The 24281-nt window shown below is 46.4% G+C and overlaps 1 protein-coding gene across 2 annotated transcripts in view; it reads right to left on the reverse strand.

Moving 5' to 3' along the window:
• The window catches only part of STK35 (serine/threonine kinase 35), a 45610-nt gene extending 24234 nt beyond the window's left edge, over window positions 1-21376 (reverse strand). For both annotated transcript variants that reach the window (XM_003941040.4, XM_074406337.1), the window contains exons 1-3: window positions 21012-21376; window positions 19834-20419; window positions 5644-6393 (exon numbers count right to left, since the gene is read on the reverse strand). In XM_003941040.4, coding sequence (XP_003941089.1) covers window positions 5681-6393; window positions 19834-20419; window positions 21012-21308 — 1596 coding nt within the window. In that variant the 5' untranslated portion in view covers window positions 21309-21376 and the 3' untranslated portion in view covers window positions 5644-5680. The remainder of the gene's footprint in view (window positions 1-5643; window positions 6394-19833; window positions 20420-21011) is intronic.
• Between the last annotated feature and the right edge of the window lie 2905 nt (window positions 21377-24281).

Raw genomic sequence — 24281 nt, forward strand, 5'->3', positions numbered from 1 at the left:
CTGATGTTAGGCAGCTACCAAGATAGCATATGGAACAAGGAATATTTTCTGTGACCCCTCAGGTCACACCAACATCTGACTTCCTTCAGCAGGCCTTAGCTGCCCACTCCAAAAAGACGTCATTTGAGGGCTTTGGCTTCAAAAGGCCCTAGTAACGGAGGTTTGTATATCAGACAGCAGACTTGGCCATGAATGCAGATTCCCTCATCCCACAACACTCTCCCTGGTAACAATGTGGGCGGAGGCACCTGGAACATCAGTTTGGCTGGCTTCCTGCTTGGGGTAAAAGGCTGTGGCTAGCTGGTAGGAACCATTAGGAATTATTAAATACCTTTCAAATGTGACAAATAAGACCAATCACTGAGTGAGCTTTAAAAACAGATACACTTTTCTGGAACAAGTGATTGGACAGGGTGGCCTTGACTACAGCTTTGTTTCAAAGGAAAAACTATTTGGCAATCCACAAAAGTGAGGCACCAAAGACGACTATCTTCAGAGGGAAATGGAAGGCAATTGTCCACCTAGGCCACAGTGTGCATCTAAACAATTCCACCTTATTGTCAAGTTCAGACTGTTTACATAGGGCATTTTCACAACCTCTTGTGATTCCCCCAACAACCTCAATAAGATATATAGGATCAACTCCATTTGTAGATAATAAAATTGAGGCCCTGATAGGTGGAATAATTTGCCTAAGGCCACACAGTCAGGAAAACACAGAAATGAGACTCAATCCCTGCACTGTCACTAGACAACACTTCTTTCAGGGGAATCCCAGGTTTCCAACCCCAAGTGCATTTCCTTTTGTTTTTGCAAAAAACTAAAACTAGTTGACCCTGACTTAAAAATGACTCTGAAATCTACAATCCTAAAACACCGAGGTGTTTTTTCATCATGGTGGTATAGGGGTTAAGTGTGTTTACTGATGCAACTAGAGGGGTTTTTTTTTGTTTGTTTTTCCTCTAAAGACAGGGTCCCTCTCTGTCACCAGGCTAGAGGGCAGTGGTGTGATCTTGGTTCACTGCAACCTCTGCCTCCCTGGTTCAAGCGATTCCTGGGCCTCAGCCTCCCGAGTACTAAACCTATGGCACATGCCACCACATCTAGCTAATTTTTGTATTTTTAGCAGAGACCAAGTTTCACCATGTTGCCCAGGTTGGTTCCAAACTCCTGAGCTCAAACGATCTGCCCGCCCTCGGCTTCCCAAAGTGCTAGGATTACAAGGCATGAGCCACCACACCTGGCCTATTTTAATTTTCAATATTACAAACATTCACAGGTATACCCCAAAACAAAAGCTCTTTGGAGTCCATAAATTCAAGAACACAAAGAGGCTTTCAGACCAAAAACTTTGAGAACCCCTGATGTATTCCGTCACTGTCTCCAATTCCTCTCCTCTTCTATCAAATCCACCCTAGTTACAGGTTCCCCCATTACTCCACCACAGTTGTTCATGAATACTGACGCTTTCCCATTTACCAAATCCAATGGCCAATTCCTCTCACTCGATCAACTAGCATATGATGCCACAGCAGGCTCCCCCCTCATCTTGCTGTCCTTTCCCGTCTCTGGCTCCTTTCTTTCTTCCCACCCTCAGCGTGGCACCACCTGGAGCTCGGTCCTCTGACCTCTTGTCTACACCCACTCCAGGACTGTGGCAATCAATACATTTGTATCTCTAGGCTGGACTCCTCCCTTGAACTCCAGACTCATCCAACTGCCTACTCTACATCTGTAGCTGGATTCTAAACGGGCACACCAAACTTTCAGATAACTAAAACCTAACTTTCTCCTGCCAAACCTATTCCTCCCAATGACTTTCCCATCTTATTTCATGGCAACTCTATTCTTCCAATCACTTAGGCTGAAACCTTGGAGTGATGCTTAATTCCTTTCTCTCATACCTCACATATGATCTAGCTGGAAATCCTGCTGGCTCTGACTTCAAAAAACACCCAAAATCCAATAATCACTTCTCTGCTGCATTGTTTCAAGCCATCATCATCTCTCACCTGGATTACAACGACAGTCTCCCATCTTATCCCCCACTGTTTATTTCAAGATGCAAAGTGATCTTTTCAAAAGTGCAGCTACCAGACAGTTGAAAACATACCCATGGCTTTCCACCACATCCAAAAACACAAGCCAAAATCTCCACAGAGGCTTATGGGGTCTACTCTCCTCGGCTCCTAGTTATCTATCTCTTCCTATACATCCCTTGTTCACTCTAGCCAACTTTCAGGACCTTCACAGTGGCCATTAGCTCTGCCTGAGATGCTCTTTCCCCAGAAATCCTTGGGACTCTCTCCCTCAAACTCCTCCTTACGTTTAGTCAAAGGTCACTGTCTCTGGGAGACCCACTCTGACCTCTTTTATTTAAAAGTGCAACCCCACTCCTCCCTGCCTCCTAACCTTCAGATCTCCCCTACCCTGCTCTACACTCTTCCCACCCTACCCTCTTCCCGCATCCAGCACTGGGCACTTTCTTGTACATTACCTATGGTTACTGCCTGTCTTCCCAACAGAACGTTAAGCTCCACACTGCAAAAATGTGTCTGTTTTGTTCACTGATATATTATCCGTGTCTAAAATGGTACTTGGAAATAGTTTCCAAAGAACATGTTGAACAAATAAATGAAATTAGCTTGTCCATCTACAAAACTTGGCAGGTGAAAGGCAGGTCGGACTCAATGTTCTTCCCAACTCAAGCAAGCCTCAGGGTCTCTGACCAGCTAGATATGGCTCATCCACTCATCCACACAACTGATTTGAAGCTTCTGGCAACACAGGGTTTGGTTCTAGTCACAGACCTGGGCCCAGGCCCACAGTTCTAAGTGCCCATCTAAGACAGGGCAGGATAGGCTACAGTCAAATTGGCACCACCAGTACTGTAAAGATTAGCTGAAAAGGCTGCAAAATGAATTAACAACACAGCCTGGGACGCTCACAAGTAACCATATTCCTAATCTTTTCTCCTCCTCTCAAGGTCACCTGTTTTTCCTAGATGAAGGAATCACTCCTGTTTAACCAAAACTTTGCCCTGAAAAACAGCACAAATCTCAAGTGTGGATATCCAAATGGAAGCCCTGATCTCAATTAGTTATGACAGCCCCATAATCCTAAACCAAATGCAGGTCCCTCTTCTAATGACAATCTTCCTCCGCCAGAGCAAATCTGAATTTTAAGAGATCTTTCAAAAGCAGAAAGAATGAGGTGGAAATGGGAAGTGACAGCACAAAATACATTTAAAACACTGTCTAGCCGACCCTTTTGGCTTCTAATATAGCCTTACGCTAAATTTAGCTTTGGGGAATGCTGTACTCCTACCCAGTGGGTGGTAGGACCAATTGGCCCAGCACCTGGAATACACGTTTGTGGAATGAAAGAATTCAACCTAAGTGACTGGCTCCAGAAATACATTCACTGAGAACACTATACAAGAAACCAAGCTCAACTTTGTATGAGCCGACTCCACCTAGAAACCAGAGGATAATGAGGGGAAAGGAAGGGAACTCACCCAAGTGAGGGAAAGCTCCGTGCCTTACGGCTCTGAGGCTCCTTGTGACGACTAAGATCAGCACTGACTCCATCACCTCATCAAGGCTTCAGCACAATATAAGAGCAGCTTACTTCCAGCTTTTGATATTAAGGGAGAAGGGGATGGGGTAGGGATGCTTGAATAAGATATACCCATCCTTAACTTAGGAGGATCTGGGGTAAGTTACTTAATCCTTTGCAAGATTGTAAAGGTGAAACAAAATGGTACATAAGAAACTACCTAGCATATATGCCAGTCAATTTTTTCATCTTATTTCTCTTACACACATATCAAACTTCAGTCCAACTGAACTATCCTGCTGTTCCTATAAATACACCTTTGGGTTTTCCAGCTCAATTTCTGTCTACACTGTTCCCTGTCCTCTCTCATTTCCACATCTCTACGTTTCTCATTAACCCAAATTGGTCTACTCTCTCAAATGTGCCAGGTTCCCTCTGGTTTCAGGTCCTTTGCAGAGGTTAGTCCGTATGTCTGGGATGTTCCCTCACCCACAATTCCCTCCTCTTGACTCTGTGCATCAATACCTGAAAGGCCAATTTCTCCGACTCCCTCTTCACTTTAAACAACTATACAATTATGATTCGAAGAATGTCCTAGTGACTCAGTACAGAAATACCACCAATTGAAAATACATACTACACATGAAACCAAGTTCAACTTGGAGTTTCTCTCCCTAATTAAGGTGCAGAATTCATGAAGATGGGGAAAGTTTCTGATTTTGTTCATCATGTCACCCCAGAGCCTAGCACAGTACAGTCATGGGTCGCTTAATCATGGGCTGCTTGATTTCTGAGAAATGAGTCATTAGGAGACTGCTGTATAATGTCAAGTGTACTCACACAAACCTAGGTGGTGTAGCCTGCTATACACTGAGATGACATGTATGGTCCACTGTTCCTGGGCTACAATTCTGTACAGCATGCTTCTGTACTGAATACTATAGGCAGCTGTAACACAATGGGAAGTTTCTGTGTGTCTAAACACAGAAAAGGTAACACACTGTGCCACAATATGCACTATAACATTACCACAGCTACATCACTAGGTAACAGGAATTTTTCAGTTCCATTATAATCTCATGGGACCACGTGACACATGCCATTCCTTCTTGACCAAAATGTTGTTCATACGGAGCATGACTATACTTGACAAAGGAAAGCTCACAATAAATTTTTTAAATAAGCAAAGATTTCTATATAAGTATTCACTAACACATTCTTTATAGTATCTAAAACGGAAAAAATCTGTTTTCTAGAGGAGAATGGTTAAATTATGGCACATATAATGGGAATGTCACACAGTCACTGAAAACCATACTTTTAAAGTGTGACATGGAGGAATGCTCCAATTTGTAATGAGTAAAAAGAAAAAGACCTCGACCGACTAGAGCAAGATCTAAACTAGGTAGAACGAGATGTGTGAGTAGGTGGGATACTACAATTAGACACAGTGTTTATTCTCTGAAAAACTGTCTACCTCTTGTGCACCTTTTCTACTGTGAGCATTTATAATGATGAGAAAAAGCATTTCTAAAAAAAAAGGAGATACAGCTTAAATGCAATCTCAGAAGACTTCTTTAAGCTTTCCAACTTGCACTCAGATAATTTCACATTTCTCCTCATCGAGATATGGGCAGGGAGGGCTGATCTTTGATAAGCAGCACTTGGTTTTCTTTAAACTTGTATTCCCCCCGCAACTCCACAGGGCCTACCCCGGGGTCCAGGATGAAGAACCTAGTCCAGGAAGCGTGCACACAGAACATAAAGAGAGGCTGGGCATGGTAGCTCACACTTGTAATTCCAGCACTTTGGGAAGCTGAGACTGGCAGATTACTTGAGGTCAGAAGTTCGAGACCAACCTGGCCAGCAAGGTGAAACCCGTCTCTACTAAAAATATAAAAATTAGCTGGGCATGATGGCGCACACCTGTAATCCCAGCTACCCAGGTGGCTGAGGCACGAGAATCATTTGAATCCGGAAGGCAGAGGTTGCAGTGAGCTGAGATTGTGCCACTGCGCTCCAGCCTGGGCAACAGAGAGAGATCATGTCTTCAAAAAACAAAAAACAACAACAAAGAGCACTCACCTTGTTTAAAATCACCCAAAATGCTTAGCCCTGAATTTTAAGCAGCACATGTGACCTGGTCCATTCTGGTTTCAAGTTCAAAGGCATCAGGCCGGTCCTGTGGGTTAGCAGCTAACATATCTTTCAAGAGCTGCTTGATCCCCTCAGACATGGAAGTCCTGCGTTTCTGGGGGATGTGCAACTCCATCTTTGGGTTTTCTAGCAGCGCCTCACCAACAGGGACGATCTCAGTCCCCTGTTTAATGTAGGTCCCCAGGAGCTCCTTCTTGGTCTCAGAGTCAATAAAAGTGATTCTTTCTATCATTGCCCAGATGATAATGCCCAGGGCGAAGATGTCCGCCTTGGCTGTGTAGTGTCCCTCCCAGACTTCAGGAGCCATGTAGAAGTCTGAGCCGCAGGCTGAGGACAGCCAGTACTTATTCACATTCACATTTTTGTTGTCTTGATTGCCCTCTTTGCCTCGGGGTGCCAGACCAGCGCAGACCTTGCTTAGTCCAAAGTCGGCCACCTTGAGGATGGGGGTGCCAGACCGCTCTGTGATGAGGATGTTGTCCGGCTTTAGGTCCCTGTGCACAATATGGTTTTTGTGCAAGAAGGCAATGGCGCTTGTGAGCTGTAGCATGAAACTTTTGTTGGTGGCTGGGTCTGGCCTCCGGGACAAGACATACTGATTCAGGTCTCCACCTTCACAGAACTCCATGACAAACCAGAGATAGCAGGGCTCCTCAGCATAACCCAGGATCCTTTCCCCTAAATCAAAGAAGACAGGAAGGAACTTGAGTGAGATGGACACAGTCATGCTTCTTTTGAACTAAAGGATGCAGTGTATTCGAGAGTTGACACTGGTGACAAACAACTGCTCCCAGAGGACCTGCACAACTGGCACTGAGTCCCTTACTACTCACAGATAGTGCCACACCACCCACCCCTCCCAGGACTGCTGGGCAGACGGGACAAGGGAAAGCAGGCAAGAAGGCTGTCACGGGTCTGCTGTTTCTAGTATCATTGTTACTCCACACTGAACAAAAGACCGTCCCTCTCTTTTTTCCTGACTTGTTTAAGGATTCTTGTAAGTATACCTAGAACGGAACTACAATTTCCTTTATTTCAGAGGCACACTCCAATCCATCAATATCTTCCGCAAGCCCAACATATGCCTAGCACAGGTTAGGTACATAACATGCTCCCATCTCTATGAAGTTTAGTTTCAAAGAGATGACAGGTATCCACAGCAGCAACCATCAAAGCTGTACATCTGCATAAGGATCAACTCCTACAAACAGAGAAGGGGGTCAGGAGCCACCAGATCTGGAAGCACGTGTCAAAGTGGGCAGGACTGAACTTACCCTGTAAAAGGCAGGCAACAGATAAGTGGGGGAGCAGGAAGGTAATTCTAGGCTGAAAGATAGAATGGATGATGAACACAGGACAAAAACACCAGAAAGGTGTAAACAGGAAGTCTTGTTGGAACAGTGGAGTCTGAAGTAGATGTACAAGATAGAATTAAATTGTGTGGGCTTGAAACTCCAGGAAAGCTGGTGACCAACATCTCCAAGCAAATCTCAATATTCTTCATAAAGCAACTGACGGTTCAGTGAACCTTTACGTGGAAGTTATTCGAAGACTACAATTGTCCCTGAAGCTTAAGTCTAAGAAGGGAGATGTTTTATCTTACTGATGAGGAGAGGCTGGGCCTGCAAACATGCTGGCTTGCTCTGGGTAGTCAGTCACAAGGTCAACTGTAACTGAGCCAGGACCTGAAGAGAAGTCCTCTCTCTGGCCCCAGTATGGAGTATCCAACCTACCAAAAGTGACTGTACTTCCTCAGACAGCTTCTGGTGAAGGGCTCCTTTTACTAGTCATTGACTCTATTATAAAGAAAACCAGTGATCTGGGTGAGACTCTGCTAACCCAAACAGCCCTGAAATTAACAGGCACACAGTCTACAAAAGCCAGTGGTCTGAGAGTTCTAGGTTCAGCCAAGATGATGGGATGTTCAAAACAAAAGCTTTAGGTATTTGATCACAATGGGATAGACCTCACTTCCCTTGTAATTATGTAATTTATTTGCTTCTGTTACTCACAATCAAAGTAATACAGGTAGAACCAGTTTAGGGCAGATGTTTTTTGTTCTTTTCAAATCAGTTGTTTCCCCTCTCATAATCCTCTATCTAGGTCATGGGCAGGGGCCCTCTATGTAAAAACACTGCAAAATGAAGCATCAATCCGAAGCCCAAGTCAATCCAGATGCCAGCGTAAAGACAGAGAAAAAGGAGAGTGAGAAATGTGCACTAGAGGTAGGACCAGAAAGGAAAAGATGAAAAAGCCATCCAATTCCATTTGCAAAGGCCACATCAGAAAACAATGAAATTTCTGGTGGGAGAATAAAGGAGGAGGAATGATGATTATTTTATATACAAAGTTAGTAACTATGGCAACTCAAGGAAAAAGAAATCAAGTCTGCAAAACAGACTATAATCTAAGTCCAGGTTATGAGAATCAAGGGAAAGAAAAAAGGGTAAAAAAAAAGAACTCAAGGTTTGTGAGTGGTTGAGGGAGATGGGACCCCTGCACTGAGGAGCTGCTCTGAGGAAGGAGCTGGACTGGAGATGCTGCAGCAGTGGCTGTTTGTTGAGAGGCAAATTCTGGACAGGAAGAAGTATTCTCAGAATCACACCCAGCATCAGTGGGTATGACAGAATGGAAAACTGGGAGCACAGCTATTTGTCCCAGATAACAAACGTGTTATTATTATTTTTACAAGTTATGGTCTCGCTGTCACCCAGGCCGGAGTGCTGGTGCAACCATAGCTCACCGTAGCCTCCAACTCCTGGGCTCAAGTGGTCCTCCCGCCTTGGCTTCCCAAAGTCCTTTCAAAATAAGTACGTTTGAGGCCAGGTGCAGTGGCCTCAGGAGTCCCAGCTTCTCAATAGCACCTGGCCTCAAAAGTACTTCTTTGGCCAGGTGTGGTGGCTCATGCCTGTTATCCCAGCACTGTGCGAGGTCAGGAGATCGAGACCATCATGGCCAACATGGTGAAACCCTGTCTCTAATAAACACACAAAAAAATAGCCGGGCATGGCAGCACGTGCCTGTAGTCCCAGCTACTAGGGAGGCCGAGACAAGAGAATTGCTTGAACTTGGGAGGCGGAGGTTCCAGTGAGCAGAGATCGTGCCACTGCACTCCGGCCTGGCGACAGAGCAAGATTCTGTCTCAAAAGTAATTCTTTGCACAGGAAGAGCCCCTGGACTTACTTCATGAGAAGCTGCAGCGTCTGCTTTCACACACAAACTCCTAGCTGCCCGGGAGAAAACAGACATGTCAGAATTCTAGTCCTGTACTCCAAGCAGACTGTCTAATGGGGTCTCAGCTACCTACGACCAGATGGAAGGAGAGGACGTGGACGATGCCAGGCACTTGGAGGCACTTGGTGAAGTAACGGAAAAAACACAGACCAGGAAACAAGGAGTTTGGGTTTAGACCCCAACTCTGCCTACTGCTTCACTGGGTGGATTCTTTGTTCCACAGAAAATACAGGGAGATAGAGGTGTGATGAAAAGACAGGCAGGGCCCTGGGCAAGTCTCTGATCCTCTCTGAGCTTCAGTCTTTTCGGTGTTTCAGTCTTTAGATCTATCAAATGACAGAATGACACCTATACCACATGAGTACTGTGAATTAAGTCAGGTATGAACTACATTTTGCAGAATGTACGATCTTTTTGGGGAAATGACCCACTGACCAGCACTAGCATCATCATTTCCACCCAACCATAACCAAATACTTGGAAGTCACCGATTTCAATAATCCCAGTGCCATAGGACATACAAGTAAGTTTTTACATGTTAGGCAAAAGATGAAATTTAGAGAATGAAAAGAGATGATTCTATCTAAGACATCATACTTCCTAGGCTGTAACAGCTGAAACCCATGTTCTAGGTAGACCGGGCTACTCCCATTTAAAGTCACCCCTCCACCTAGGCCCTTTGCCCCCACAATCTCTGCAGGTACAACTGAAATGTGCACCTTAAGGCTAGCTGCAATGCCAATCTTATACTCTCTTGATTTCCCAGTAACCTCCCTCTTCTGACCAGCCAAGGCACTAGTTTCATGTTTTTATTAATTATACCAGCATAGCCAGTTAGCAATCTATGGTTTAACTTTTCCACTTAACCCTAAGAAATACTGGCACATTCTGCAGATGTTTTGAGGTCTGGGGACTACATTTCTTACTCAGTCTTCCAGACTCCCCAGATTCACCTGCAGTCATTTTCCAGGATGACTGTGCATTGAAGAAGGAAAAGTAATCAAACTTTAGGGGATTACAGAACACTCGTTCCACAAAGACACTAATTCCCAAAGAACCAAAGTGTCACTGTGGCCCACCAGTCAGAACAGGACTGATGCAGGGCAGGTGATCCATGGAGTTTTAGCTCAGGTCTAACTCACAGTGGGCCCCCAACCCCACCCACAACCGCAGGTATTTCCCCAGTTTCAGGACATATAACTGGAATAGACACAAGCAGCCACCACTAAAATCCCCACATGAAATTCAGTTTTTTTGAACTGTCAGAAACAACATTTACTAATTCCCTTGTCTAGTATAATCTGACAGTTGTATGAGATTAATAAGAGTCACAAATTTAGCTGTCTTCCCGGAGAGGGAGGAAACAGGCAGGTTGTTTGGAGACAGTAAAAGGATCTGAGGTAAATTAGCCTTTGAAAGCCTACTGGGTTCCATGTACTATTTTAAAAGTTTATCACGTGAACGGTTCTCAATTTACTAGACATCATTTTACAGGTGGGCAACTAAGGCTGCGAAAGGCTTCAGAGCCTGCCCAAGGGCCCTGCCATGAGTAACCGGGGAGGACAGGCGAGAGCTCCCATAGCAAGCCCTCCCCACAGACCATGCTGTCTCCCAGTTCACAGAGGGCTAAAAAGTGCACTTCCAAGAGAGGCAGGCCTGCCTGTGGGTCAGTTTTACTACCTTTCCCTCAGGTCTGACAGTCAGGTGACCAAAATACAAATTTTGTATCTCAAAACATATCCTATGCCACAGTTCACAGGAAGAGAAAATGCTTAAAAAAGTAAACCCAAGAACAAAACTAAGCAGGTATCTCGCATCTCATTAGCCATGGAAATTGATCGGTTGTGCTGAAATTCCCAATAAAACATGGCTGGCTTCACTGAGAAATGGGAGGCCAGCAGGCTCAGCATAAGGACAAGGCAGTAGGAACTCTGGAAAGACAGGCACTTCCTGGAAAGAAATACAAAATGCCCTGGATTTTACAAGCCTATTCTTAAGCATGCGCCAGAAGTTAGATTTCCAGGTTTCAGTCAACGCCACTTAAACAATTTCTGAGCCCATAGTGCTCTGAGACAGTGGTGTGGTGAGATGAGGGGGACTCCTGCCCTTACAGAGGCTTCTGGTTAGAAGCAGAATGATTACAGCTGTGAGAACTAGGAAGCGGGCCCAGATCTGCTGGAGGAGTTGGGGGAGAAGCTGGGATGAGAAGAAGGCAGGCTGAGAATAGCAGCAAGAGCCCCTGCAGCTGCGTCTTCCAGGATGAGGGGAGTGGGCACAGGAGCACGGGGGTGTGTGCCAGGAACACAAGTAGTCTGGGTAATAACAGAAGGGTTCCAATGGATGTGTTGAAACGAGGCTGGAGCTATTCTTAAGGCGGATTTAGACTCTAAGAAATGGGAAGTGACTAAAAGTTCTTGATATATTTTATTTATTTACTTATTCTGAAACAGTCTAGCTCTGTTGCCCAGGCCGGAGTGCAGTCAATCACAGCTCACTGCTGCCTCTACCTTCTGAGCTCAACAGAGCCTCCTGCCTCAGCCTCTGGAGTAGCGGAGATACAGGCATGCGCCACCATGCCCAGCTATTTTTTTCCCCATTATCTGTAGAGATCGGGTCTCCTTATATTGCCCAGGCTGGTCTTGAACTCCTGGGCTCAGGCATTCCTTCCACCTCAGCCTCCTTAAATACTGAGATTATAAGCATGAGATACCACACCTAGCCACTGACGTATTGTATTTCAGAGATACGTTGCTTACAGAATCTACAAGTCGCCAATTTTAAGCCATACCATTTAGGTAAGCCATATAGGCTGCTGAAAACACTATGGACACACCAATGACTAAGTCCACTTCTGATTTCAGAGATGTTAACGTGTGAGGGTGTATCTTGGACAATGAAACAAGTTCCGTATGGAGGCATGAGGGGTTGGTGATGGAAGATATAGTGGCAGAATGACTTATCAAGAGTCTCTGAAACCTGGCGAAGTGAGGGCTGGCAAGGGAGGAGGTAAGAAGACGATGTGAAAGGTCTTAAAAGTTCAGGATAAATAAAATTTGTAACTTGTTACAGAAGACGGAAAGGAGGAATTCAGAGAGTGCTCTGCCCAGTCTTCTGTTACTCTAAACTGCTATCTATTCAGATGATAATTACACTTCCTCTCACAGGTGAGGAGACTGAGGAACAAAAGATCAAGTAACTTGCCTAGTTGAGGGCTGGACCTCTAGTTTCTATAGCCTAGATTCTCAGCAGAAGCACCTCGACTGCCTTAGTGCCAGCGGCACCCAGATGTGCTAGCTCCCACAGTGGACTATGACGCATGCCCCAAAGAGCTTAACGTTCATCCAGTCCATCGTGATGGTTCAACCACACAACATGCAGATTTGTCTTTCTGCAGAGGACTAATTAGGACTAGGATGACAGCAATTCAGCAATACTTACATAAGTCTTTAAAATGCTCAATCCATTTGAAAGAAAAATCCCACTTGAATTTATTTCAAAAGTGCCAGAAAGACACAAAGCGAACAAGCTCCCCGCCGCAACCCACCCAACAACAAAACACACACCAAACACCAGAAATACCCAGAACTGGTATTCCATACAGAATAAGTGAAAGTGAAGGACTGGAAAACTGTCAAGAATGAGAATGAGGAACAGTTAACTACGGCATTGCCAACTGGCTGAAAGTTAAAGGACCGTATTATACTTCAACAAAAGTTTACTTAAAAAGCCAAAAAAGAAAGTCACATAGCATATAATAAGTAAGTTTTAATGTGAGGCGGGGGGAAAGGCAAAGTATAAAAATTACAATGTCTAAGAAAAAGGATTAGAGAGAACCCAGAAAAATGGAGTTTGAATAAATAATTACTGTAGCCATCCCTGTTTAATTAGGAGTTGTACATTAAAATACTTTAGTTAAAGAGCTGGCTCAGCTAAAGATCTGTTCTGAGAAGCTGAAGACATGGACCCATCCTGGCACATCTTCCCAAAACAATACAAGCATATGGACCAAGTGTTGGTCCCATTCACAATGACTTTGGGCTGTGATGTCATTATAAAGAGGCCGGGTACCATAGCAACACCACAGGGTGTGTCCAAAGTACTTCCTAAGATTAACAGACTTGTTACGATGGCTGCCCAGGCAAAAACAGTGTCCAAAACAGGACAAGGAAGAACCCACTGGCAGGACAGGGGCTGTAAAGTCAGTCAGGCCTGGGGTCAACATTTCCTCTACTACCCGTCCCCGACCTCCCAATTACATAGCTATATGCTCCTAGGCAAACTTCTTAAGACATCAAGAATCTGTTTAATTTTCTATAAATTGAGAAGAAACACGCACATCACTGTACTGCTATAAGGCTTCATTGTGACATACAAAGCACCTTGAATGGTGCCTGGACACCAGAGCAGACTGCTACTGCGTGTGAATTATGCCAATGTCTCTGGACACCACTGGCAGCTGTCCAAAACAGTCATAAGGCAGCCTGTCAAGAACATGGACACTGGAAAGAGCATCTGGATGTAAACCTAGGCCCTGACCTTTCTCTAGTGTTAGCTGGACAAGTTACCTGACCTTGATGGATATTAATTTTCTTGTAAGAACAGGTTACAGAAACACCAACTTTACGGTGGAGATGATTACATGAAAAAGGAATATGAAAATACTATGAAACGCTAGCTATTACTACTTGGAACATTATAGGGGTTGGTTAAAATGTAGAATCCACCAGCCAGGCAGACAGTTGGAGTACCCCTAATCCATGGCTCAAGTATCTCTCTCCATATGCATGGGCCTTGCCACACACCTAAGCCTCAGCTCTTGTCAGGGTTACTGACTTACCCTTTTACAACTCATCCTTCCTTTCCCCAGATTTAGCCCACATTCCTGGCAGCTGATTCCCCCAGAGAACCTCTCACAGGCTGCAGTGAAGTAACATCTGTTATACTGTAACCATCTCTTCCATTAGATGAGGCACTCACGGTGGAATGAGATGAAGTCTCTGGGTTCCCCACAGTATACCACACACACACTTAGGTGGACATTAAGAGCATGAAATAAATCAAGATAAACGCCATGAGCTGGAGAGGTGTAAAAGAGAAAGAACACAGATAGTAGTAGTAGAGTACGTAGAATACGGAAGTTAAAGACAACTAGGTCAGGATCCAGAATTTATAAGTCACTAAGAGGGTTCCTAGCCCTAAAGATACCAGCAACGGCCAAATTTGAGGTGAAAATGAGCAACTACTTCAAGTTCTACTTAGGAAGCACTCCCCAAGAGTTTACAGGGCCGGGCGCGGTGGCTCAAGCCTGTAATCCCAGCACTTTGGGAGGCCGAGGCGGGTGGATCACGAGGTCGAGAGATCGAGACCATCCTGGTCAACATGGTGAAACCCCGTCTCCACTAAAAAATACAAAAAACTAGCTGGGCGTGGTGGCGCGTGCCTGTAATCCCAGCGACTCAGGAGGCTGAGACAGGAGAATTGCCTGAGCCCAGGAGGCGGAGGTTGCGGTGAGCCGAGATCGCGCCATTGCACTCCAGCCTGGGTAACAAGAGCGAAACTCCGTCTCAAAAAAAAAAAAAAAAAAAAAAAAGAGTTTACAATATAAAAAGCCTTACCCAATGCAACCCCCAATTAACCAAAGCTCTCAGTTAAGGAAGGCTTGCTTCTATCTCCTGGGAGTACCTAAAATCCCCAATGCATATAAAAAGCTGTTGGTCAGGAGCAAAGAGGGAAGTCTGTGTGGTTGCCCCAAATCATTCAAGAGTAGACCAGAGAGAGCAGGTGGGGTCCCTGGCAGCTGAGACACAGAAGGAACCAACAGAAATCAGCAGTGGCACAAACACTGATCAATCTACAACTAAAAACAAGGAGGAGTGATTGGCTTTTGTTTTTTTTGAGACAGAGTTGCTCTGTCACCCAGGCTGGAGTACACTGATTCGATCTTGGCTCATCGCCTCCTAGGTTCAAGCCATTCTCCTGCTTCAGTCTCCTGAGTAGCTGAGACTACAGGTAGGTGCCTGTCACCATGCCTGGCTAATTTTTTGTATTTTAGTAAGACAAGGTTTCACCACTTTGGCCAGGCTGGTCTCGAACTCCTGAACTCAGGTGATCTGCCCACCTCGGCCTCCCAAAGTGCTGTGATTATAGGCATGAGCCACCGTGTCCGGCCTGAGCCATCAGTTTCTGAGTAAAATATGACTATGCCCATTTTACAACCAAGAAAAACAGAAAAACCTAGAACTTAAGTCACCTGTCCCAGGAGTATCCCACAGCAGTTAAGGAAGCATACTCAAGTTTGAATGTCTAGGCTTGAATCCTGACTTTACTTGCCTAGCTGTTTTACACTGGGCAATTTCATTAACCTCGGGGCTTCAGTTGTCTCAACTGTACAATGAAGATAATCACAGTACTGACTTCACCTGATACATAGCAACTTGCAAGTTTCAGCTCTTATTTACAGGGTGAAATTGGGACTAAAACCTTCTGACTCGGAGTCTAGCATTCTATTGTATCCCATTAACTTACGTTTCCCCAATGCCAGCCAGCTCTCTGCCTCTTGACCTGGGGGCTCTGTAAACTCTGAGGCCCAAGCCACAGAAGAGGATTCAGAGTTGCTTTCTAAGGGCCAGGGAAGGAATGGCCTTGCTCTGCTCTGAGCTTTTGTAGCCACTTGACAACCTGTCTACTGCTAAGACCCTGGTCTCTCCTATACTATTATAGTTCCCCCTCAGCTACTTCCTTTCCCTGCTTCCCCAATGCCCACAACTAAACTCCCAGAGAACTGTTACCATTTGCTAGGATGCTACCACTTGTGACCCTGCATTATGTTCCTGTGGGCATGAGTCCTCTCTCTGCATGCCTCACGGAGAAAACTCTGTGTAGCCTCTTCTAATATAGTAGTAGCCTGGCTCGAAGCCACCTAGTGTGCAGGCAAGATCACCTTCCAAGGCCTTGGTTCCCAGTCACCTAGAGGCATGAATATCAATCAATTGGTAAAGCAGAATTGGTAAAGAACAATTAGTATTTATCAAGTTGAGTATAAGCTAGGCGCCAGCTCTTCCAAACTTCTAACTATTCTGTTGTATGAGTCTTGAGTTTGTCCGGGGTTTGTGTGTGTATCCTCACTTGCTATTTGTTACAAGAAGCAATGTGTGCCTTAAGGCAACAGAATTTCTGAGATTGACAGGGACTCTGGCTTGCCTGCTAAGTAATCTTGAACTTTGTTTTAGGCGCATACAGCACGGGCCCTCTAGCAATGGAAAACAAGGGGTAAAAGCAAACTGTTGTTGCCTTCACTCCTCTCTTTATAAGACATAGGTACCCACCCATCAAACAAATAATTTACAGGATTGTTAATACGGTTTTTAAAAGCTGGGAGGCCGGTTTGAGTGCTGTCACTAACTCACTGCGGATAAAGTTTTGTCCCTTTTCTGGGTTTGTTTTTTTCCTGTGAATCAGACAGCCAGGTCACACATCTAAGACCTCTTTCTATTCCTCCAAAACTTCTGCTGTCTGAATTTTTCTGGGCAGGACTTGTTTGGTCTGTGCACAGAACGGAAGGAGACAATGCATTTAAGTTTATCAAACCAAACAAACGGAGTAAGACCAAGAACGGCATTTCAAGGCATTTCTCTTTTTGATACTAGATTATTTTACTGTCCAAATAGTGAAACAGATTCACTTTGTTTCTTGTCTATCCACAATCCTAGGCACCCTACTTTCAAGCCCATCTTCTCCCAATCCTCTTAGTTCTGCACAAAGCCCTTGCTAATGAGTTGACTGGTCATTTCCTCCAGTGATCCTGAATAGCATTTAAGTCTTCTTCTAGTTCTCAAACTTTTCAAATCTAAGTTCCTTTGGGGGAAGGAGTGGTGTGTTTTGCTTTGCCTTTTCTTTCCCTAAAAATAGCACAGCAGGGACCCAGCATTTGGTTTAGTTGAGACTTTAAGACAGATTCCCACTTTTTGGCCTGTTTCAAAATCATTCTGAGTTGCAGGAGGCAGGGCCATGGGCGGCTGCAAAGGACTTTTCTGTCTAATGAGGCAGAACCAGGTTATCTCTAGGATTCCTTCCAGTTCTAACATTACTGGATGGTATCTGCATGCTGTAAACCCAGGGCCCCAGGACAGATCAAGATCGCTTTGGAATCTCAAGTAAGGAAAATTTAACTTGGAGTAATTTCGGTCTTTCCTATTTTAATATTAACAAGCAAAAACGATTACCGATTTACTACTTGAAAAATCAACGCATGGCAAGTGTCATTTTCATAAGCAGAAACAATGCACATTTTCTTCACTACTCTGTCTCTGAGCCCTGAACACCAGTGGTTCAAATATTTTGAAAACGCCAAACAACCGAAAGGGGCATATCCAGTACGCCGCCAAAGCAAATGATTTCCTTCTTCTAGGTCTCAGTTTTAGTACAAACAGAGGACGAACACGCCAGTGTTTCTGTCAACTTGGTGTGCCTGACAAGACAGAAAATAACGTGTGTTCGTGGTGAAACAAGTTTGGGAAACTTGAAGGGGGTGAGGGTAGAAGAGTACAGAACATGGTGCAAACTGATCTGAGGCAGCGAATTCCTCCCCATGTGAGCACTTGCTGACATTAGTCGTTTGTACAGTGACCCTATGTACCTAATGTCATAGGTACACACCCACTATCTTACAGTAAAGGAACGCTCCTCATAGGGTTTGAACAATTTGCTCCATGTTTTGTGTGGTCAGTCCTGGGATGAAACAGAGGGTCTAACCCCAAAGTCCATGGTACCAACCACTATGCAAGGCTGCCATGAGTCACTGTGGAATTCTGACAAATCCTTCGGGTGAGGAAAGTCTACACAGTATTTATATGTTGAGAGAGTAAGCAAGAGCATCAAACTGAGGTTGAAGGTTCGAGACGGGCATCAATGAACTGAGGACACAAGAAGTAAACATTTGGCAAAGGAAATTCCCACATCAAGCAATCTTACGGTAGGAAGTCCAGACCGTTCATTGGCAGTAGAGAAGACAGTCTGAGAATGGAAGGACTTGGAAATAAGTGATGCACTCCTAGAATATAAGTAAGAAAAGAATCCCCCGGGGAGCCTTTTTTTTTTTTGGAAACAGGTCTTGCTCTGTAGCCCAGGTTGTAGTGCCGCTGCAGGATCATGGCTCACTGTAGCCTCAACCTCCCAGATTCAAGCGATCCTCCTGCCTCTGCCTCTTGAGTAGCTGGGACTATAAGCCTGTGCCACCATGTCTGGCTAGTTTTTTTTTTTTTATTTTTTGTGGAGACCAGGGTCTCCCTTTGTTGCCCAGGCTGGTCTCAAACTCCTGGGCTCAAGCCATCCTCCTGCCTCCCAAAGTGCTGGGATTAGTTGTGAGCCACTGTGCCCTGCTGGACGTCTTTTCAAAACAAAATCACTCACGCTGCGGAGAGGGTGGGCTTCTCAGAATGGATGGGGCAGGGATGGACATAAAGGTAGACATCTGTTTAAAGGAATCTAGGTGCTACTGATTCATGCTTCCAATTCCACTGTCAAACAACTGACTTGCAACGGGACAAAAAGTATTCTCTTGGGAAAGGCTTGTGGGATCTTTCAGTTGGGCAAAAGCTCCAAAGAAGATTTTAGGAGACCACTCCCTCCAAACTCACTCCAAATCCTACCCATTCTTAAAAGTTCATCCTCAGGGTAGGGAGAACAGCATTACACCTTTGAAAGGACCCAGGCCTTGAATCAAGACAGATCTGGGTTCCCCATCACTAAAGCTCTGAGAAACCTAAGGAAACAGGAGCACAGTCTAACTTCCCTTTCAAGAGGATTAACCCTGATCAAGTTATTTGTTCACTTCTAAGCCTAGTTTCTCTATTTATAGAAAGAGGACAGAATTTACTTTTGAAGTTATTACCTAAAAATTACTTCAGCGCTAAGACCACAGCTGGGACTCAGATTAGTCAACTTTCTTCCCCTGGATCCTCCTGCCTCAGAGACTCCTCAAACTTCCCACTGCCCCTTTCCTCTCCCTGCAGACATCTAGCTAATAGTAGTAGTATGAACAAGGCTTGTGGGTACTGAGTAGTTAGAATGAACACGTTCCCTAAATGCAGTGAAAACCGAGAAATTAAGGCGATTAGTTCTTTCAGGACTGGAAGACCTCTTGCCTCAATGAACCCCATTTTCCTTCTAAGTAAAACCATTTCCCAGCCAGCCTCTGAGGTTAAGAAAAAGATTAAGATTGTAAAACAAAGGGAATAGATGTTGGATGCTTTGTTATGTGATGGCTCTCAGGCCACCTGTGAGGGCTGTCAGCCTGCATGCCTCGGAGGACCAAGCTAGAAAACCGCCAGTTTGGTTGGCTGCCTGGGATGAAGGGCTGGGGGCCTCAGAGGAAAAGGCAGACTAGGAGGCCACAAGAGTTTGGGGGTGGGAGCTGGAGGGTGTTAGGAAACTTGGAACCAGAGAGGGAGAGGGTGTGGGTGGGTCCAGTGAAGTTTTTTCTTTTTGTTCGTTTTGGGGGGGGGGGAGAGAGAGACCCTAGAGGGTGACTGGGCTCCGCAGTTCTGCTACTAACTGAACCCAACCCCTCTTCCACTCCCTGACCGATCTAAAAAGGTAGCAGACATTTAATAACCATAGCTCACAATTATTGAGCACCCATTAAGTTAATGGTTAGCACTTAAGCTCTTGTTATTAAAATACCAGCCAACGTTAGGCCCAGAAACTGATCCTGAGACCTGAAAAGAGGGCCGAGTTCCTGCGCCTAGGAAAGGAGGGTGTGTCCGGGCACAGGGTGACAGGAACCAGGTCTGAGGCCTAGGGGGGCCGGGAACAATGTGGGCCAAACCGTCCGGAGAGCAGAGGATCCAGGCCTTGCAAGTGTGCAAAGGCCCGCGGTGCTCCTACCTTTCAGTGAGGTCTCCACCAGGCGCAGGTAAAGCTGCGAGCTCTTATTGCCGTGACTCATGCGCTGGGCTAGCCCGTTGCGCTGCAGGACGCACTCCTCAAACTGCACGACGTTTTGATGCCGCCGCTTGAGGCTGGTGAGGGCCCAGAATTCAGCCAGCGCTAGCTCCACGTTCTCGGGGGCGTCGCAGCGGATCTTCTTGACCGCCACTCGGGCCCCGCTGCGCCCTGCCACTGCCTCGTAAACCACGCCGTAGCTGCCGCGCCCGATCTCCGCCAACAGACTGTAGCGCGGCCGCGCGGACCCGCCGCCGCCCTCCGGCCGTCGCCGCGCTAGGTAGGCCTCGGTCGCCACCGGATCCATGGCCTGGGCCGCCGCCACCGGCCTCAGCTTCGTGCTGGGCGCCCGCGGCACTGGGCTTCGCCTTTTCCGCTCCGGGCTTTGTGTACCTCTACGGGCGCCGTCCTTCCCCGTTTCCATGGCTGCGGGCGGCGGGGGGAGCAGCAACGGCGCTGCCCGGGCCCCCCCTGCCTCATCCCTCCGTCCGGCCCCGGGACGCGGAGGAGCGGGACCTTGGATTGTGACCTGCGGGCCAAAGAATCGGTTAAACGACCAGGCCGAGACGGGGAGGCCAGGAGAGTAGGCCGCGGAGCGTCCCACCTCCTCCTCCCCCGGCCGCCGCGGCCCCTTTAAGACGGAAGCCACCGCCGCTGATTGAACGGGGGAGGAGAGGGGAAAGCGGGAAAGACGGAACCACTGGGCCGCGGCTCAGAGGGAGAACCGGAAAGAAAAGCACAAACTCTCCTCTTTCTGTGAGTTCGTCGTGTAACGATAAGAAAAAGAAGACCCAGCAAGCTTAACGCCTTCTGAAAACCGCCTTAAGGTGCGATTAGGCCAGCGGAAAACTTTTTCTTTGCCCGGGCCCCACCGTGACGCCCCTCCCCGCGCCCCGCCTTGTGTTCGCCCGGGTGTAAACAGTCCATTGAATTAAGCCCTAGCGGAGCCCCGCGGACCGACCCAAGTCCCCGAGGGCGGCGGGTAGAAGAGATAGGCTAAAAAGTTCGGTTTCTCGGAGCGCTACCGGCCGAGGAACCCGACTGCCCTCCTCGAGCGCGGAGGCAGTGGCAGTAACTCCAGCCTCGGTGCTGGCCCTTCAGTCCTCGAACGGCACCCTTACCTGGCCCGCGCACCTCCACTTCCGGGCAGTCCGTTTCACCCCCGGAGCCCCTGCCTGGGGATGGTCCGCTCCGCGCCGGGGCTGCCTCCGGGACCGAGCTGCGCGGGAGGCGGTGACCCGAGTCCGACGTGCGGCCGGTGCTTCTGCTGCTGCCGCGGCGCTCGCTGGGGAGGCCTGGGCTCCTAGGCTCCCTTGGCTTTCCACGTGTTCGCGCCAGCTGAGCCCTTTACATAACCTCTTTATATAAGCTGCACCTCCCGCCGGCGCCCGGGCCAGCGGAGACTCCTGGTGGCCCATCCCCTGGGAGGCCAGCCGAGTGAGTCCTGCGCCGCCCGGGTCTGCCAAGGTCGACGGAGCAGCCGCAGCCGAGCGCACCAGCACGCCTCGCCGGGGCCCAATCACCGGCGAGAACACCCAGCCAACAAAAAATAGGCGCCAAATTCCCGTGATCCGCGGCGGCCTCCCGGTCTCCGCAGCGGCCCGCGCACCACGACCCCTTCTTCTCGCCTGCCCTGCGTGAAGACCAACCGTCCGCAGTAGGCGCCTAATAAATACTGATAGGGTGATTGTCTTGGTCGTTTGATTCATAGCTCGGGTCTGAGAACGTTAGGGAGTGGGTTGGAATCCTGACCAACCCTCTTACCGCCCAATGATCTTATGCAAATCATTGCCACACCCTGAGCATCCTTTATCTGATGATTCTCTGAAAAATAGATTAAATGGGTCTTAATTCTCAAGAATGATAGAACCAAATGAAATACATAGGTAGAGGCTAATTGGGTGTGGGGCTGAGTTAATACTCAAAGCTCCATTTAGGCACCGATTTTTGAGTATTTTGTTCTGTACTTTGTATTACAATGTAGGCCTAGTGGGTGCCCAGTGTTTGTTAACTTGATCTACCGGTATCTATTGAACACCTGTAATGTGCTAGGCACTGTTCTAAGTCGCTGGGGAAAGAGCAGTAGACAAGGCAGTTTCAGGCTTGGTTGAGGTTCTGTGTCACTGCAGGAGACGAACCACGTGGGTGGCCTTGGGCAAGTTGATCAACCTTGTGTTTTTTTTCTCACCTGTAAGAAGATTCACAGAGATTATACAGATAAAGCACTTGGGACAGCCTTACACACAGTAATGTTAAGTATTAAAGGATAATTTTTGCCGGGCGCGGTGGCTCAAGCCTGTAATCCCAGCACTTTGGGAGGCCGAGGCGGGTGGATCACGAGGTCGAGAGATCGAGACCATCCTGGTCAACATGGTGAAACCCCGTCTCTACTAAAAATACAAAAAATTAGCTGGGCATGATGGTGCGTGCCTGTAATCCCAGCTACTCAGGAGGCTGAGGCAGGAGAATTGCCTGAACCCAGGAGGCGGAGGTTGCGGTGAGCCGAGATCGCGCCATTGCACTCCAGCCTGGGTAACAAGAGCAAAACTCCGTCTCAAAAAAAAAAAAAAAAAAAGGATAATTTTTGCTAGTGATAAGTGTGATGGAGAAAAAGAATGCGCTGAAGAGTGCTCGTTGGGGACAGGCTGTTTCTGATAGCGTGGTCGCTGAAAGCCTCTAATTTTTTTTGTGATTAAATTTCAAATTTACACACAAATTTCAACAATCATAAAGATCATATACTTTTTCACCAGAATAGCAAATTACTATATTTTGCTGCATTTCCATCTCTCTCTCTCTCTCTCTCTCTCTCGCTCTCTCTCTCTCTCTCTCTCTCTCACACACACACACACACACACACACACATATTGTGTGTGGATATCCATATGGTTTATACCTGAAAAGACAGGGAATCAGTATATGGTATATATTCACGCGCACAGGCGCGCGCGCACACACACACACACACACACACACACACACACACTTATATAATGTATGTATTCTTTTTTTACGACATCATTTTAGAGTTTCCAACAAGCTTCTTTATTCCAAATATTTATGTGTGTTTTCTTTTAAAAAGGCATTATCTTGCATAATCTCAGTACAGTGACCAAAAGTCAGGAATTTTAACAATGATACAATTGTTTTATTTAATACACTCCATGTATATTTAAATTTTGCTGATTGTTTCAATCATGTTCTTTATAGCTATTCCCCAGGAACCAGTTCAGGATCACACGTTGCACTGAGTTGTCATGCCTCTTTAGTTTCCTTTAATCTGGAAGGGCAGTTATCCAGCCTTCGTCTTTCATGACCTTGACATTTTGGAAGAGTACTGGTGAGTTATGTTATAGAATGTCCCTAAATTTTGATTCTGATGTTTTCTTACGATCACATTCAGAGTATGCATCCCCCCCTCCCCCAACACCTACCCATCCCTTGCTATTCTGAGAGGGTGAGGGTTTGCATTTTCTGGCAGAAATATTATTGAAAAGAGTTGCCTCCGCAGGGCCTTTCATCAGGAGGCACATGACGTTGCATTTGTCCCAGTGTTCATGGTGTTAACTTCTGTCATCTGGTTGAGGTTGTGTAGGGGGAGGTACACTCCACCATAAAGTGACGATTTTTCCTTTTGTAACTATTAAGTATCTTGTGGGAAGATATTTTGAGGCTATTTAAATATCCTGTTCTTCATCAGACTCTTACCCACTGGTTTTAGAATCCATGCTGATTCTTGCTTGAAACAATTATTACAGTTGCAAAATGGTGATCAGAAGGTCTTTTTAAACATGACTATTAACCATCTCTTCATTAACCATTCTTACCCTCTCCCATCCTCCGATTCCCCCTCCACCCTTCCCAGCCTCTGGTAACCATCATTCAACTGTCTCTCTCCATGGGTTCAATTGTTCTGATTTTTAGATCCCACAAATAGAACATGCAGTGTTTTTCTTTCTGTGCTTGGCTTATTTCACTTAACATAATGATCTCTAGTTCCATCCATGTTATTGCAAAAGACTGAATCTCATTATTTATTTATTTATTTATTTAGAAACGGAGTTTCGCTCTTGTTACCCAGGCTGGAGTGCAATGGCGTGATCTCGGCTCACCGCAACCTTCCCCTCCTGGGTTCAGGCAATTCTCATGCCTCAGCCTCCTGAGTAGCTGGGATTACAGGCACGCACCACCATGCCCAGCTAATTTTTTGTATTTTTTTTTTTAGTAGAGACGGGGTTTCACCATGTTGACCAGGAGGTCTCGATCTCTTGACCTCGTGATCCACCCGCCTCAGCCTCCCAAAGTGCTGGCATTACAGGCTTAAGCCACCGCACCCGGCCTTGAATCTCATTCTTTTTAATGGCGGAATAGTACTCCGTTGTGTATAAGAA

The sequence above is a fragment of the Saimiri boliviensis genome, chromosome 9 (genome assembly GCF_048565385.1).
Source record: "Saimiri boliviensis isolate mSaiBol1 chromosome 9, mSaiBol1.pri, whole genome shotgun sequence".
In the NCBI taxonomy this organism is placed as follows: Eukaryota; Metazoa; Chordata; class Mammalia; order Primates; family Cebidae; genus Saimiri; species Saimiri boliviensis.